At 59.8% G+C, this 17584-nt stretch overlaps 1 protein-coding gene and 1 long non-coding RNA gene across 4 annotated transcripts in view; one reads left to right on the plus strand and one right to left on the minus strand.

Moving 5' to 3' along the window:
- Nucleotides 1-111: 111 nt before the first annotated feature.
- LOC123480215 (uncharacterized) lies at nucleotides 112-4933 on the plus strand. Its single transcript, XR_006656132.3, has 3 exons — nucleotides 112-425; nucleotides 1614-1913; nucleotides 2673-4933. It is a non-coding gene; the product is annotated as an uncharacterized lncRNA (long non-coding RNA).
- A 130-nt stretch (nucleotides 4934-5063) lies between these two features.
- The window catches only part of PEMT (phosphatidylethanolamine N-methyltransferase), a 79671-nt gene continuing 67150 nt past the window's right edge, over nucleotides 5064-17584 (minus strand). For 2 of the 3 annotated variants that reach the window (XM_024564987.4, XM_045199225.2), the window contains exons 4-7: nucleotides 10874-11019; nucleotides 8777-8888; nucleotides 5897-5971; nucleotides 5080-5628 (exon numbers count right to left, since the gene is read on the minus strand). In XM_024564987.4, the coding sequence (XP_024420755.1) occupies nucleotides 5571-5628; nucleotides 5897-5971; nucleotides 8777-8888; nucleotides 10874-11019 (391 nt within the window). In that variant the 3' untranslated portion in view covers nucleotides 5080-5570. Of the gene's footprint in view, nucleotides 5629-5896; nucleotides 5972-8776; nucleotides 8889-10873; nucleotides 11020-17584 lie in introns of all 3 variants that reach the window. The other variant, XM_024564988.4, reaches the window with a different exon arrangement.

Below are 17584 nucleotides of genomic sequence, written 5' to 3' on the forward strand. Positions count from 1 at the left end.
TGGGGGGGGGGGGGGCGGCGGGGTCGGGGGGGGGGGGGCGGGGGGCGGGGGGGGGCGGGGGCGGGGGGGGGCGGGGGCGGGGGGGGCGGGGGCGGGGGGGGGGCGGGGGGGCCCCCGCCTGCCCGGCACAGTGCGTCACGCCCGCGGCCTCCTGCGCTCACTGCTGGCAGCAAGCCGCTGCTCCCCGCTGGGGGCGGTTAGGAAACTGAGCTGAGGATCCAGCTAAGGCTAAGGACGCGCCGACCCTGCGCTCCACCGCACCGGGTCAGCAGCTGCCAGGGCGTCAGAGTTGTGGTCCTGGCTGTACCTCTGACCTGTGACTTCCGGCACGTACCAGGTCCACAACACGCATATACTTTCTTGGGGCCTCATTTTCCCCAGAGAGTAACAGTAGTGATACGGTCACTGCAGCAGTGTAACAACAGGTACTTACCAGGTGCTGGGCACTGTGCCAGGACTCTGTGCGCGTTACCTCCTACAGGCCTGAAAACCGCCCACTGCGCCAGCCAGGGTCCCATCCCTCGGCGGCTGCTCGTTCCGGGGCCGTGCGCTCTGGCCGCCAGAGGGCAGCAGAGAGCGCCACAGTCAGTTGCGGTGGGGATGGAGCTGCAAGTTTGGGACCTGGGAAGGTGCGGGTCTGGGCCTTGGGGTGGCAGGCCGCACTCAGCAGGAGCCGTCCCCACCCCCCCCCCACCCCCGCTCCGCTGCAGACCTCAGCTTCTCCATTTTCCCCACCACATTCACCCTGGGGCCTGGCAGAGGAATTCAGCTAGGGGTTATGCCCCTCCTTTTCCTATCTTCAACCCAAAAAGACCAGAAACTTGCCCTTCCTTGGTTAGGCCGAGGCCAACGTCCCCTCCCCTGTCCTCCATAGCGTTTTGTGCCTTTAAAGTCCCTTGGGTGAACATTTTATAGGGGAGCTGGGTCTCTAAGCCACAGAGTGAACCAAGGAAGGTCCTAGGTTTGCCACACATCTCTTGCCTTCTCTGGGCCTCAGGGTGCTCTTCTGGAAGATGGTGGCTCTGGTGCTGTGATTGTGGGTGAGACAGAGCAGACAGTCTAGAAGGCAGTACCTGGTAATTACAACAATAGTACGTGACCCATGAGGCGGCAGGACTGGGCAGGTGGCTGGGTGGGGGTGGGGGTCAGGAGCAAATGAGGGCAGTAGGTTGATCAGTAACCAGGGGTGGGCTGATACTCCTGAAGAGCCTAGAAATAGGCTGTCTGGAGCTGGTTTGCTCCAGCTCCTGGAAAGGCCATTGCTCCTCGAGGCAACAGATGAGGCTGTGCTGTTTTGCTTTGTGCCTGACCTGGGGGAATCCAGGAAGGGAGCCGTTAGCTGATGCTACCCCCCACCCATCCCCACTGGGCCATCCTGGGGGTGCCAGCCCACACCCTTCCGCTGGCTGTTTGCATAGGGCCCGTGAAATCTCAGCTGCCTGGGAAGGGGCTCTCCAAGGTCATCTCTTCAGCTTCTCTGTGAAGGATTCCAGTGAAATCTTACACTCTCCATAGGGGGATGCCAGGAGAGGGTTTATTCCAGGCCAGGTGCTATTCTAAGGCCTTCCTCATGGCAACCTTTGAGGGCTGAGAGCTATTACTGTGTGTTGCAGGTGGAGAAGCTGAGGCAGAGAGAAGCAACTTGCCAGGATCCACAGCTCAGAACTACAGGGCTGGGCTCAAACCCCAAGGCTCTTAGACACCTGCTGTCCTCTGCCTGTGCCACCAGTGCCCCCTTCCAGGAGCACATTGCCCCCCTCCAGCTGTCCCCATGAGGTCGTTTCAAAGGCACACAGCACATGGGGAGCCACCTGGCTCTGAACTGTTGACAGCTCCAGCCAGCCCGGATTCTTGCCGCCACTTATGAAGGCAGTGTCTGAAACACCACTCTTGGCCCTGTCTTTGCTGAGCAGGTGAGCACGCGGCATACACAGGGCCAGCTGAGGATGTGAGCAGGGATGGCCACGCATGGCGGGCATCATCCTGGAAGAGGGGCCTCCCTCTGCCTCCCATGAAGACACCAGGCAGCCGGGGCCCTGCCACAGGGCTGCTGTGGCCCCTTCCTGACTGCCCATGTCAGGAGCTAGAGTATTGGCAGCTCCCAGGCAGCCACACCTCCTCGGCCTCCAGTCCAAGGGCCACTTTGGGGAACAGAGGCCAGAGGGCAGCAGGGTCAAGACTCATACCCCATCTCACCCCAAGGAGACCCAGCGGGCTGCTCCCTTCTGGGCACGTTGCACTGCCCAGAAGGGAGCAGATTGTAAGGTGCCACTACAGGTGCCAGATTGTAAGGCTTGTTCTCTCCCATGTCAGCGGGGTCCATTAAGCCTGATGAAGACCCCAAAGCCTGTGTGCCCCACCTTCGTGAGAGCGGCCAGGACCCTTGTTCCTCAGGAAGCAGGCAGAGGTGACACTTAGCCTGGGCTGCCTCGTTTCTGCCTTTTTTAAAAAGGCGTATCTCTTGATTTAAAAAGTAGTACATGCTCATGTTTATAAAACATTCAGATTCAGAAAGGAACGGAGTGAAAGGAATTGGAAGCAAGAACCCCCCTACCCCACTCCATGGGAGTGAGGCTAACCCTGGGGAGGCACTCAGCCCCACGAACCGAAGGCCCCTCAAAGCCACCCACCACCCAGCTCTGTCCACTGAGCTCACTTTTCTGTTCTTACAGGGTGGCCTTTGCGCCTGCACCAGGCCCCGCCCAGGCTGAGTCCCAGTGTATCTTCAACAGGTGAGTGTGCCCGCTCCGCCCCCTGGTCTCAGAACCACCGGCCTACTGCCCTGGCTCTGGCTGGACGCCGCACCCATTTCCCAGCATTCCCACCCACCGTGTCCCTCCAGCCACAAGATTATTTTTATGTTGTCTGGGTTTGTAATGGTTACAAATGACTTTGTTTCCTGTGTTTGGCAACAAGCTTTTTAAAGCACTTTTAAGGCCGGACTTGCAATGTAGCAGTTTTCCTGCTGGGAGTGGGATGGAACTTCTAAAAATATCTGAAATATTGGGAATGGGTTGGGGCGGACAGCTGGGCCCGGAGGCAGGAATGTCCGCCACAGCCTGGTCTGGTGGCACCAAGGCTTTAGAAGGTTCTTGAATGCTGAGTGTGAAGAGAGTCAGGCAGGCCCCCTCCTGGGGTCAGGCACGTGGAAACTTCCGGCAAGCGCCCGCACGTCCGTGCAGCATCACACCAGTCGGAGCAGCTCCTGGCACGGACAGCCCTGGCCCTGCCTGTTCTGCCACCCAGGCCACAGACACTGCCTGCAGGAGAGGAAAGGGGCCCCACCATCAACCCTGAGAAAACACACACCTGCCAAGAGGACCCCAGTTCGTCACTAGAGGCTAGCAGCCATTGTCGGAAGAGGCCTGTTGCAGACCCCGCTCTCAGGGAAGCCACAGTGCGGGCTGCCCCCTGCTGTGCTGTGCCCTGCTCCTTTGGCCAAGCCCCCCCACCCCCTGGTGGGGCTGAGGAAGTCCTTCCCCAGGCAGATGGAGCTGTGCAGCTGCGCCCGCTTGGTTACCTTTACTGACCAGGCCAGCCCATGTCAACCAACTGTAACAGTGCGGTCAGGACCAGTGAAACCGTGTGCATTTGGAGCCCTCATTTGAAGGAGGGTGGGAACTTCTCTCTGTATAAGCCACGCCCCCATCTCAGTGGGACGCACTTCCGGCTTCTACTGCAGACTGTTTCCCTGGTTTGCTGTTTCACTGGCATCAGGTTTCTCCCCTTCCCCCCACCCCACTGGGGCCTCCCACCGGCACTGGATTGGTGCCAGGGGCCTTTTGTTGACACAACAGGTCTGGCTTTCCCTCTGACAGGCCCCCCACGTCACAGTCTGGCCATCTCCTCCTGGCCCTGAGCTCTGTTCGCTCACAGCAGAGCCAGGTCAGGCCACGTGTGGACCCCCAGGTCTGGATGCCTGGAGCTTGCAGGCCTGCACTGAGCCAGGCTCGGCCCAGACCCTCAGGGGCCGGCGTGCCCTCAGAGGCTGTGTGTACTCCCCGCTCCAGGGCGTGCAGACGGGCAGGGATTGAAGCATTAGATGCAGCTTGTGCCTCTCAGGCTCTGAGACAGGAACCACAGAGAAAGCGGGGAGGAGTTCCAAGGGTGACAGCCAGCACTGCCTGAGCACCTGCTCTATACACAAGCAGGCATGACTACGGTGGTCACTGTACCAGTGAGGAGACTGAGGCTCAGGGGGCCGTGTGCACAGGTGGAGCCCAGCGCAGGGAGAAGGCCGAGGCTGTGTCCTTGGCAGGGCTGCCCTGTCCACAGGGCTGTGGTCAGGCTCAGCGAACAGGCTCCAATGGTCACACGACCTGCTCCCTGATGCAACACAAGGCCCATGAGGAGAAAGGCAGTAGTAACTGGAGATGCCAACTTCAGCCAGAGGCATGGGGGTGAGCAGGGAAGTGCCCTGGCCCTGTGCAGCGAGCCCTCCCCGAGAGGGAGAGGGGTCGTGGGCTAAGGGTGGGGCAGACATGGGCTCCGGTTCACGTGCTGTCACTTGCTCTCGCTCGTGTGTCCCCTGGGATGAGCCACCCAGCCTCTCTGAGCCCCTCATCCTCTACTACCAAAAGGGGGTGACCCAGTCGCTATGGTCCTCCCGTGACACAGCCAGTGCAGGGTGGGCCGGAGTCGGTGCAGGCCAGGTGTCGGTGGTCCGGCCCCTTCCCCCATAGCCTCAGCTCAAATGTCACCTCCTCAGTAAGGCCTGGCCCCTGACCACCACATCGACCATGGGCTCCCACTTCCACCAAGTACATTCATGTCACTTTTTAGATTTTCAGCACAGCCCTGGCCTGGCAGCTCAGTTGGTTAGAGCACTGTCCCCATACGCCACAGTTGTGCGTTTGATACCGGTCAGGGCACTTATAAGAATCAACCAATGAACGCATCAATAAGTGGAACAACAAATGGAGGTTTCTCTCGCTCTCTGAAAAAATAACATAAGTGAATTCAAAAAATAAACACAACTACATGTAAATTTTTTTTTTTAATTTTAGTGTATTTTTTACTCTTTGAACATTTTCCCTGGATGGCAGCTCACAGGGGCTGGAAGCCCCTTGGCACGTGGGGGTGCTGGGCTGATAGTCAGTGTGACGAGACACCTACCCCCAGGATGGGCTGGCTCCCTGAAGGGAAGGCGCAGAGGAGGGGACGCTGGGTTAGGGACGAGGCAGGCCCCAATGCGTGGTGAAGCTCCCGTCGCCAGCCACACAGGGACAGTGGGACCACCTCAGGGAGGGTAGGGCTGTACCAGCCTGGCCTGGAGCCCAGGGTAATGGCAGCTCCCGGAAATTCCTTCCCACCTGGACAGACAGAGACCCAGACGGGAAGCTGGGATAGAGGGACCTTTATTGGTGAGTTAAAACGTGGAGGGGGCAGCAGGGCAGGGGCTCAGTGGCCACCCAGCAGTATGTCCACGGCCCCCAAGGCAGCAGTTCCCAAGGCACTGGGGCGGCCCTGGCCAGGCGGGCACTGAGCAGTGGCCGGGCACCGCGCCCTCCTGGACCAGGCACGTGGGCGGGCGGGCCAGCCAGGAGGAGCAGACCCTCAGTATGGCCCAGTCAGCTCCTCTTGTCAGGCTGGGAGGCTTTCTGCCGGTAGATCTCAGCAGTGAAGGGCCTGCAGGGGCAGGGGAGGCTCTGGTCAGGTGGTCTGGGGTGCAACACTGACACTCCTAGGCCCTGCCCACCTGGGGCATGGACAGAGTGACTGTCTTTCTGGGCCCTCGGCCCCCATTGTGCCTACTCTGAGCTTCCTATCTGCCCTTTGCCAGTGGCCAGGCATGGCCTGGCTGACCCAGCCTGTCCTGGTCCTGGGAACCAGCTAGCTGGCCACAGTGACATCAGACAGCAACCCTAGCCCCAGGCCCACGATGGCGCCTACTCACTCTTCATACAAGATGGCGACCACATAGGTGAGGGCCACGACCGCCGTCAGCAGCAGGCCAGTAGGGCTGGCATGCCTGGGGAGAGAACATGCCCAGTCAGTGGGCAGGCCTGGCCCTGGGCCCCTGCCTGCCATGTTGAGTCCTGTGCCACATGAGCTGAGCCAGGTGGCCAGGGCGCCCCCCCACCGCCCCCGTCTGGGGCCTGACCAGTGGACCAGTGCCCTGCCTGTCCGGGGTGCCTCAGGCAGGGTCCCTTTGGTCGAGTTTCCAGCTTCCAGCCAGGAGCTCAGCGCATTGCAGAAGTGAACCAGGGAAGGAAGGAATGACTGTCCTCTCAGCGTCACCCAAGTGGTCAAGTGCATCCTATACTGAACAGGCATGTGTTCCAGGAGACAGATGCTACCCCTGCCCACCAGTAATGATACCCTGTTTTCTAAAAATGGGACCGAGGCTCCCAAAGCGAAGCACAGTGTCCCCAGGCCCTATTATGGGCTCTTTGCTGGTGACAGCCGCAGGGGCTGGGCCACCACTCTAGACAGCCAGGGAGGAGAGAGGAGGGCAGCGGGGAGTACGGCCAGTCAGCTCTGCATCCCCAGCACTGCCTCCTTCACAGGGGGCCCAGGAGGCCAGCCTCGGGACGGCGGCTGGAGGACGCTATGCCCTGCTGCCGTGGGCCTCATGCTGTCTTTCTGTCAGGCAGTCCCAGAAAGGCTGAGCATGCCTGATGCTGCCCCTTCTGCTCTGTGGCTCTACTGTCACAGGCGGAGGCTGAGCCCAAACTGAGACAAAGGCTGCCCTCCTGGAGCTCCATTCCTGGGCCCAGCGTGCTTCAGAGGAGGAGACAAGCAATGGGCTAGACCTTGCGACCTGCCCCCTGCTCCCCCCTCCCCCCCCCCTGGGGGCCAGGGGCTGGATCCCTGGCCACAGGGTTCCAAAGATGGATGATCTGGGCAGCCAAGTTAACTAGGGGTCCTGGAGACCAGGAAGGAATGTGCCCCTGCTGCCAACCTCAGGCAGGCCCCAGTCAGGCTCACACTGGACCCCAGACCATGAGCTGCGCGAGCTTCTTGTTTCCATTATATCTACATCCAGCGTTCCTGTCTCCCAAATGCTGCCACGCCCTTGGTCTGACACCCCGGCAATCCTGTGTGGAAGTGGCCATCCGACTCCAGATGTAGAGATGGGGCCCAGAACAACCCACAGGCTAAGGCCGGGCCCTGGCGCTAAGCCTGGGGAGGTGGCAGGTTGGTCCTAGCGACCGGGCTGTGAGCCTTGGGCCTGGGGTGCCCTGCCCTGGCCTTGCCCGGTGGCCTGGGAGTCCTGTGCCCAGTCCTACCAGGGCTCACACACTCCGGTTGCTCGGACATTGGGAAGTCCTACCTACTGGGCCCCAGAAGGCAGACAGATGGGCTACAAAAGTCCTGGAAGCAGCCCTGCCGAGTCAGCGTCTGGAAGCCCCTTTAATGGTTTATGTCTCAAGAGCTGTCAGGTGGAGGATGGATGGAGGGCTCCCTCCCCCAGCACAGCTGAGGCCCCGCCACCTGGCTGTGTGCTGAGGTCCTCTTTGAGGGGCCTGCAGGTACTGACAGCCCTGGGGCAGGGGGAGGGGGGTGGGGGGCGCGGTGACCTCTCACTCCAGGACACCAGGCTCTGGCTGGACACAGAGGTGGCCCATGTGTGGGCTCTGTCCTTGAAGGGTCCCATCTGAGCACAGATGAGGCACCCACAGTGAGGGGGGCGGTCAGAGAGGGATTCCTAGAGGAGAGGACACCTCACACTGAGCTTGAAAGGACAGACTGGGGGTGGAAGTGGGGGGGAACAGCCTGTGTGCTCGCAGGGAGGGGAGGACCCATCCTCTCAGTCCCAGTGGGAGGTGCTCTGTGGAGCAGGCAGGCCTGACGCCCCCAGGAGCCCATCCCCCACATCCGGGCAAGAGGGCCCAGGGGCTGCCCAGTCTACAAGTGGAGCTGAGGTGTGTGGGGGGCGGGTCCCAGCCAGGCCCACAAGCGCTCCTGTAGCTGCTCCTCACTCAAAGCCCAGGGCTCTCTGGCCCGGGGCGGGGGTGGGGTGTAGGGCAGAATATCTCAGTCCTGATGTTCTACCATTTGAGATTCGTTCCTTTGAGTCCTGGACCTTCCTGGTCTCTGGGAACACCTGTGACCCCCTAGGCAGGTGGTCTTCCGGTGTTAAGTAGAGAAAGCACACTCTCCACAAGCCAGAACTGCTCTGGAGGGGCGCGCTCTGAAGCCCGGAGCCTTCAGCACTCCCTATGCTGGCTTCCCTGGCCTGGGGGAGGCCGGAGCTGGGCTGCTCACCAGGCAGTGCTGAGTCCTGTGGCCCGCAGGCTCCTGCGGTCACTGGGACTCTGTCCTGCTGCGGGGTGAGGAGCTCTGCAACCCGGGCTCGTGCACAGACCCGGGCCCTGCCAACGCAGGGGCCCCTGAGGCCTGCCCCAGTCTGCCGCCCGCCCTGTGTGTAGGATGAGGCCTTCTGGCCCCAGTGCCCTAGCACAGGGGACCATGGGCCAAGATGGTGTGTACTTCTTTACTGGTTAAAAGAGAATCAAAAGGACAATATTTCGTGACACCTGAAAATCACATGAGACTCAAATGTCAGCAAGCGCAATGACACGCAGTCACACGGCCTCATTTGGAGACGCGCGGGTGCAGACCCCTTCTCCTGCTTCACTGCGAGCCTTACTTTCGGACCCTGCGAGGGACAGTCTGCCGACCCCTGTGCTAGGTGTTGTTTGTGTCCACAAAAGAGTTATCCCAAGGGACACAGCTGGCTGGCAAACCTCGGCTGCACGAGGGGAGTGAGGCTGCCGTCTTCCTGGTGGGGACAGCCAGTGGGGAGACAGGCAGGAGGCCCACTACTCACACAACGGCCCAGCCCAGGTAGTTGGCCGTGCTGCCCCAGTACATGGGGTTGTCCAGAACGTTAAATGGGAACGTGGTCACTCTGGACTCCTTGAGGATCCCGAAGTAATCCCCTGTGGACAAGGCAGGGCAGGTCAAAGGGTCACATGCTGGCCACACCATCCCTAAGAGAGGGGTCGGCCTGCGGGGCCTGTCCTCTAGGAGGCTCCAGGCTGTGGGGGAGCAGGTCTATCAGCACACAAGTCAGGGCCCCAGGGGCAAGCCTGCTCAGGCCACAGTCACACAGACACCTTGGAGAGCAGCGGCCCCTGTGGCTGAGGGGCTGAGGCAGGCGCAGTGGGCCCCACTGCCCTGGAGTCAGGGGCTCCTCTCCCCAGAAATCCCTTGGACCTTCATCCAAAGCAGAAGTAGGACAGTCACAGGCAGGAAGAACCTGCAGGAGCTGCGTCACCTACCCATTGTCTGGGGACAAAGGGCTTGGGCCCAGGGAGAGCTGGGGCGGCTTTCTCTCCAGGAGGCCAGTGGGCCTGGAGGTGGTGGCACAGAAACCTGCTTGGGGCTGATGCACAGCAGGGAGGTGGCTGCCTGACCCACATGCAGTGCAGCGGCCCTCCGAGATTTAGGCCAGTCCTTCTGGGGCTGCAGTGGTCAGTGCTGTCAGGCTCCTTCCCTCGCCTCGCCCATGCTGACTCACCCCTCCCACTGAGCCTCACCAAGCAGCTCTGACCACGCACTGCTGCCACGCTGCCCTGGGTGGTGGGGGGCTATGCCAGCCCCTTCCTGGCTCTGCACCCACCCTGCAGCAGTGCCTAAGCGCTGGGGGGCTGTGTACACCTGGTCTCCAGGGGATGCAGCTGGCCAGCACAGTGCCCTCCTCCCTCCTGCCACCCTCCCGCCAGCCCAGCCATGCCCACACCATGATCACTGCTCCTCCCTGGCCACCCCCCCCACCCCCTACCTAGCCATCAGCTCCACCAGGACAACCACTGCTGAAAAAGGGCCTTTCCAACCCCTGCCATTGCCCCTTCCTCCCTGGGAGTGGAGCTTAGTCCCCTGCATAGCCTTTGGGGGCCAGAGTGACATGGCCTTGCCCAACCTCAAAGCAGCCCCCACTGGCCCTATGCACCAACCGACCTGCCTGCCTCTCCAGCATGCTGTCCGCCACTCTCCCTCGAGCTCACGTTTGCTCCTGGGCCTGTCCTTCCCACCCAGCCCACCGGCCAGAGCCAGGTGCTCTCGACTTCCCTTTTCCCTGGGTTCCCTGCTATGCCCCCTCTTCCAGCCCCAGACTCCCTATGGTGCCTACCCAAGCATGGGGCACTGCACCGGCACCAGCCCCAGCCCAGACCTCGCCCCAGGGCTGAGAGAGAACCTCTCTTCGTGATGGTGCCACATGTCCCTGGGGGGCTGTGGGGCCCCTGCTGCGGCCTGCAGTGCCCAGCCCAGAGCCCTGCAAACAGCACGGTGAACAGAGGTGCCCAGACAAGCTAGGCACCAGATGCCACCCAGGCACTGGGGAAAACTGAGGCAGGGATGAGAGGGGGAGGGACCCAGACTCCTGACCCAGCCAATCAGGCAGCCAGGCACCTGCCCATGCCACCTGCTTGCCAGGAGGAGCTCCCCCTCGAGCAGCGGCCGCCTCCTGCTTTCCTTCCCTGTCCCAAGGTCACCCTTGCCCCTGTAGTCATCCCCTGTGGCTTTCCTTCCTGGGTTTCCAAGTCACTGGAAGTCACTGATGTCATGAGGACTTCCAGCCAGGCCCATACTGAGCCTCCAGCCCAAAGTCACCAGAGCTGCAGGCCAAGAAGGGATGGTCTCCCCACTCCCCTCCCCGACTCCAGTCCTGCTCCAGCCCTGGCTCGTGGTCCAGACACAGCAGACGGACATCCTGCCTGGCCTGGCAGCCAAGCAGCAGGATGAGATGTGAGAGCCCCACTTCCTAAGCTGACCAGAGAGAAGCCGAGGCCTGGAGGAGTGAAGGTGCCCCAAGCCCCACGCAGCAGTCACAGATGGCAGGGCAGTTAGCCACCCTGCTCCTCCCCGGACCCCGAACAGGTCAGCTCTAGCCCCTCCCCAGCCCCAGCTCTTGGGGTCTTACCTAGGAAGGTCCCAGTGAAGCCCAGCGCAAAGAAGCTGGAGAGCACCAGCACACTGCCAACCCCCAGGAGCAGCAGGCCCAGCAGGCGGGCCACAGGGCTGTCCAGGCTGTCCATCCTGGGCTGGCTCAGCATGGCCTGCGTGAAGCTGCAGGTAGGGGACATGGGGATATGGGGTAAGTGCTCTGAAGAGGAGGCTGCCACTCCTGCCAACCCCTGTCCCCCAAGTTGCCCCCCAATGGAGCCAGTACAAGGGCCTCCAACTCAGTGCCTATCGGGCCAGGCAGGTGGTGAAGTGGCTGCAGGGGGGCGCGGTTCCAGGAGAGCGCTGGCCTGCCCAGGGGGCCATCCTGGGCTCCAATGCCCTGCTGCCCTGAGGGAATGGCATGAATGGGGCCCAGGCCTGCCAGGTTTTGGGTTTTCCAAGAGAAGTCAGAAATCCTGACTTACATATGAAGTATCCTGATTAAAAACAGACAAACAAAAAATAGTCAATTAATGAAAACTGTTTTGAATTCTGCACATGTCCGCAGGTCAGACGCAGCCCAAAGACTACCAGTTTGCAAACTCTGACCCTGTCCAGCTGGCCACTGGTACTGTGGAGGAGAGTGAACCTCAGCAAGTTAAAGATGCGTGCCCCAGGCCATCCTGGTGCCCATGGGCCCCTGCATCTGGCATGTATCCCACGTGGTCCTGGTGTCCCATTCCCCTAGTGGACTCGGTGCCCTGAAGCCTTGGGGGAGCTCTGCCCCTACCCCAGCCTCCTCGGCTCCTGCGCAGGAGGCCACATCCTGGGAGGCACCTCAGAGACCCCATCTGAGTCTTCCTTCCACACCTGAAGTACTCCCAGCTGTTCCCTTTGGGGCCAAGCCATGTAAGTCCCATTAAAAGGCAAGTGGGTTGACCAAAAGAGGCGACTATACTGGTGGGGTTTTAAATTCAGGTTCTCCTGTTGGCTCCTGAGGACTGGAAGGCCTGGTGCAGCGAGGACCAAGGGACTGGACTCACAGTAACACACAGGAGCCAGACTCAGGGTCTACCTGCAGGGAGGGACCCTCTCCAAAGAAAGGATGTGTGTGCAAGCAAGTGCGTGCACATGCCGCAAGCATTCACTTCCCACCCCCGTGACTGTAAGAAACAAGATCTGCCTCACGAGGGACAACTACCTGCGCTCACTTTGTACCAGGTACTCCTGGCAGGGCAGCTCGCTCTCTACCCACCCGCCCATCCTTCCATCCATTAATCTGTCCTGCGCCCGTCCATCCATCTATCCTCTATCCACCCATCCATCCATGTGTCCTCCATCATCATAAGGTACCTGTCTGCCAGGCTCTTGCAAGCAGCACAGACTCAGCATCTTCACTCACCCCACTTATAAACTCGCACCAACATAACACTATCCTTATGCTAAGCCAAGAGCTGCCTTCCCGGAACTTTTATCCAGCTGCTTTCAGCTTAGAGAACATGGGCTGCTTCTCCTTCCCCTGAGCATCCCCTGGCATCCAGCACACTCCAGGCAGAGTAGGTCATATTACACAGTCACCAAGAGCAGGAAAAGCAGCAGCCCCTGCCCTTCTCCTCCCACTCCCCCCAGAGTGGAGAGTCTGTGAATGAACAGCCAATAAAGGCCGGCACAGTGACCTATCAAATGGAGGTGCCCCTGTGTCAGGGTACACCTGGTCACTGGTCACCCTGCCCACACCCCCAGCTCTCCACCCCCACTGCTCTCCCTCCTGCTGCTGCGCACAGGGTCATCCTGCAGCTGGAGGCCAAGACTCTCGGGTCGCCTCAGGGTCACATATGCCCAGCGCTGTGCCTAGTCACCACACCATGCCCCGCTCCTCCAGGCCCTCACCTGATCTTCTGGTGAACCTGCAGCCAGGCACCCCACCACCCTGCTGACCCAGCAGCTGAGGCCATGGTAGAGCAGGGGGCATGGAGAGGGTGTTGGCCCTGGCAAGGCTGGCTGCCCTACTTGGGGCTGGCTCACCTGCAGGCCCGGGATCCTGGGCTACCCTGCATTAAGGACCATGCCACAGAGAGAGAGAACAAGAGGGCTGGGGTAACCCCCCAATGCCCAGCCCCCACTGGTACCTATCCCTCCCTTCCTGGGCTGACTCCCACCTCCAAACCCAGGGCAACAAGGCCTGCTGGGCAGCAGTGATGCTTAAGCTGAGATGTGGTAAAAGAAATTTACCAGGAGAAGGGGGTGGGCAGGGAGATCATTCCAGGAAAAAAAACCCAAAAACAGATGGGCATATGGAGAAGCCTGCAGAGAAGGCCTCCAGGCTTGTGGTAATGAGCCAGGAATGCTTCTCCATGGGTGGAAGGAGCCGAGTGGGGAGACCAGTCAAGACCCAGACTGGATCAGATCAGGGCCCAGGGCAGGGCGAGTTCCAGCTCTTCTACCAGAGTTCATCTGCACCTTCCGGGCAGCAGGTCCACTTCCTGGCCCAGTACCAGCAGCAGGGCCAGATGAAAGGGGGCCTCTCACTCTGCCATGATGCACCTGAAGCGGCCCACCCAGGGGACGGCGTCCACCCGGGGAACAGCTCCACAGGAAAAGCCATCAGGCTGGGAGCAGTAGAGATCCCTGGCAAAGGGCAGACCTAGGGCCAGTGGTGGGGGTGCAGGCAGCCCTGAAGCAGCCATATGGCTGCCCCAGACTAGACCCAGGGCCTTCCTTGGTCCACTTGCAGCTCCATTCCATCCCTCGCCATGGGAGAAGAGGGTCTGGGGGAGCACCTCCCCAGGCTCCCTCAGCTCCTTGGAGTCCGGCTCCCTGCCGAGCACTCCTGGTGCTCACCCAGCTTCTCAGCAGAGGAGCTAGGCCTGGCCCCTCCCAGCTCCGGCCAGGCGCCCATGCACACATGGCCGCATGCTCTGCAGCAGGTTTAAAGAAGTGGCATGGCTGGCCCTTGTCTGGTGAACTGTGATGTTCCAGCCCTCCATTAAGTCAGGAAAGCACAGTCCATTCCCCACAGAAAATGAACTACGGAGCAAGTGGCTCTGAGGGCCACACACTCTGGAACAGAACAGAGTCACAAATAGAAGGCAATTTCCTTTAGAAATATTCTACACTGGGGGTGGGAGCGGAGACAGTCCTTTGTCTGTCTCCAGTTCTATTTTTAAAACTTAAATTGAGCTTTCGGTCACCCATGTGACTTCAGGCTGTCCACGCCCTGCTCCCCTGAAACCCTTGGAGGCAGGCAGGGGGCCACGGCGCGCTGTGTCCTGGCGGCACACCAGGCACCTGGCTCAGCCTCCAGCTCCAGCCTCCTTCCGGATCCTACCTCTAACCAAGGCCCTTCCTGCGAGGGAAGCAAACCCCCAAGGGCCCCCACAGCCTGCAGACCCGTTCGGCCCCCACTCGGCCCGGAGCCCAGGCCCCGCAGAACCCCCCACCTGAGTGAAGGCTAGCCCGCCAACACCAAGCACATCACAACCGATACAGGGCAAGGTCAGGGCGTTTCAGGGATGTGAGGAAGAACCCCAGTCAGTGGACCCAAGTTAACTGAAAAGGACATCATGGGGGGCCCGAGAGGCTTTCACAGAGAGAAGAGGTCAGAGAGAGAAGTCAGAGACACTCCTGCCTGCTCCAGCCCAGGCGAGCCTGCTGCCATGCTGGGAGGGGCAACTTGTCGGGGCAGCAGGCAGACTCTAGCAGCTGAGCCCTGCCCATATTGGTGAGGCGCTGGGAGTCCTTGGGAGAACACCATGCCCTTGCTCCTTTGGGACTGAGCCCCGGGAACAGTGCTGCCAGGCCCTGGTGAAGCCATGATTGATTGGCACGCAGGGGACACCGGGAGGACAGCCAGACACATGCTGAGGCAGCCCCGGTCTGTTCAGTCCCTACACAGCGTGCACATGCCCCAAGCCCCGGCACACACAGTGGGGAGGATGGTCTGCCCCCACCCCAGCCACCCCCCCAGCAACCCCCCCCACGCTCCTGCTGAATGTCGCCCCCGCCCCTGAACCCACAGACCCATCCCTACAAGGCCCGGTGTGGTTCCGAAGCAGACTGGCCCCGGGCACAGGGCCCCCGGTACCCGGCACACCTCTGTGTGCCACCCGAGGCTGCCTTCCCATCCGGGCGCCATGAGGAGGATGCAGTGCCCATCCTGCCGAGCCCAGGCCTGCCTGGCTATGCGCCCGGTGCCCCCCCAACAGGCTCAATGTTGGGCAGCAGCCCCAGGCTGCCGGCTCCAGCTGAGGCCAGCTGTGCCCCGCCTATCAGGTCCCCCCACTTACCCTTCCCAGGCAGAGCAGACGGGCCTGTGATAATGGCCCCCAGGTAGAGAGCCAGTTCACCCTGCAGGCCCCGAAGGACAGCCTCAGGCTGCCTGGCCCTGCCCCTTGGTACCTGTTGGCGACCACCAGGCCCTGACCCCACGGTGGGCAGGCCAGCTGCCCAGTGCTCTCGGATGGCTCTCTGTCCAGGGCCCTGAGACGGCTTCTGCCTCTCCCTGCACAGAGCGCTCAGCTTACAGAAAGCACAGACACGCTGGAATTGTCCACAACAGGCAAACCCATAGGGACTGAAAGCAGATTAGTATTTTCCAAGGGCTGGGGGAGGGGGCAGAGCAGGTACGGGTGACTCCTTCATGGGTTAGGAGTTTCTATTTGAAGCGAAAAGTTCTGGAACTAGCAAAAGTGGCTGCACAACACTGAGTGTATCGAATGCCACTGAACCATGTAGGTTAAAATAGTAGTTCTGTTATGTGTATTTTCCTGCAAAATAACAAAATGCACATCCAGGAATCAAATGAAGTGATGTGTGTGAAAGCATGCTGAGAAAACGTGGGGCAAGGGATTGCAGGCAGGAGCTAGTGTTGGCAGAGTTCTCACAAGCCCTTCCGCAAAGCCCCTGCCCAGCTGTCCAACATCCCTGGTGAGGAGAGAGAAGAGACCAGTGTCACCAGTGAGTGCGGAACAGCCAGGGAGCAGGCCTGGGGCTCCTGCTCCTGTTCACAGACAGGAGGCCAAGGCTCAGATGGGCTGCTCAGTAGCCTGCTCAAGGTCAAGCCCTTTCAGGAGCAGAGCTGAGACTGACCCAGGGCACCTGTCCCTTCCTCAATCTGCTCTGACTCACATGCCAGATATTAGCCACTAGACGTACCTGGATGTCCAATGGCAGCAACAGAACCTTCCTTTCCCGGCGAGCGGGGGCTGGCAACCCACGGCCGGGGCCTGCCTCGCCCACTTCTGTGCTGTCTCCAGCAGAGTGAAGTGGCTGTGTGACGCCACAGCACCCAGAAGACTTACTAATAGATTTTACAGAAAAAGTCTGCTGATAGCTGACGGAGATGACCCAAATTACGGGTCTGACTGAGCTGGTTGAGGGTTCACAAACTTTTTCTCAAAGGCAGATAGTAAATATTTTCGGCTTTGCAGGTCAAGGATATCAGGCACATACTTATATAACCATCTCAAATGTAGCCAAGCACACAACAACCTGATTGAAAAGCGGACGAAGGACTTGAACAGAACAAGCAGCACATGAAAAGATGCTCAACAGCACTGATTAGGGAAAAGCAAATCAAAGCCACACACAGTGCGATACCACCCCCTTATACTCATCAGGATGGCTATTTTATTTATTTATTTATTTATTTATTTATTTATTTATTTATTTATTTATTTATTTATTTTATTGTTATTCAATTCCAGTTGTCTGCATTCTCTCCCCATAGGATAGCTATTTTTAAAAAGAACACTAATAACAAGAATTGTCCGGGATGTAGAGTCATTAGATCCCTTGGGCACTGTTGATAGGAGTGTAAAATGGTGCGGGCACTGCGGAGAACAGCATGGAAGACCCTCAAAGGATTGAGCAGAGAACTACCAAGTGACCCAGGAGTCCCCTTTCAGGGTGCACACCCCCAGGGACCAAAAGCAGGGAGGCACACAGGTCCTCATGCACTACTCGCATCAGCCAAAAGTTGGAAACGGCCCCAGTGCCTGGGCGGGTGAACAAGTGAGCGCAGTGTGGCTCCATACATCCGGGGGAAATTATCCCTCCTTGAAAAGGAGGTGAAATCTACTCTAATAACTTTTTCAAGGTGCTTTTACTTCATTGGAGCAGCTTCACTGCAACAGAACTGGCACAGAGTGCTGGGTGAGGGCAGGCGCACAGCGACGCTCGGTGCACGTGTGTGCGTGATGCAGCCGCCCAGAATGGTCACGTCACAGCCACCCTCAAGTTTACAAGGCGGGATCGTTACCTGCAGTCGCCAGGCTGTGCACGAGATCCCAGAATTTACTCCTCTTGTACCGGGGAGTTTGTGCCCTCTGCCCACCCTCACCTGTCATGTGCCCCTTGCCCCCACCCTGGCGACCACCCCTCCACTGTTTCTAGGAATAGGGTTTTTTAGATCCCACATGTAAGCGGAAGCACGCAGTACTTGTCCTCCTGTGACTGGCTTATTTCATTGGGCATAAGATCCTCAAGGTTCATCCACATCACCAATGGCAGGACTACGAAGGAAGGAAGCCCTGACACGTGCTAGCACATGGATGGACCCTGAGGATGCTGTGCTGAGTTAGACGGGCCAGGCACAAAAGGCAAGTACTGAGTGATTCCACTTACGTGCGGGGTCTCAAAAAGCCACGCTCTCAGAAACGGAGGGCAGAGTGGCGGCTGCCGGGGCTGCAGGGAGCAGGCGTGGAGCTAGTGTTTAACGGGGGCAGGGTCTCAGTTCAGGAACATGAAA

The sequence above is a fragment of the Desmodus rotundus genome, chromosome 9 (genome assembly GCF_022682495.2).
Source record: "Desmodus rotundus isolate HL8 chromosome 9, HLdesRot8A.1, whole genome shotgun sequence".
NCBI lineage: Eukaryota > Metazoa > Chordata > Mammalia > Chiroptera > Phyllostomidae > Desmodus > Desmodus rotundus.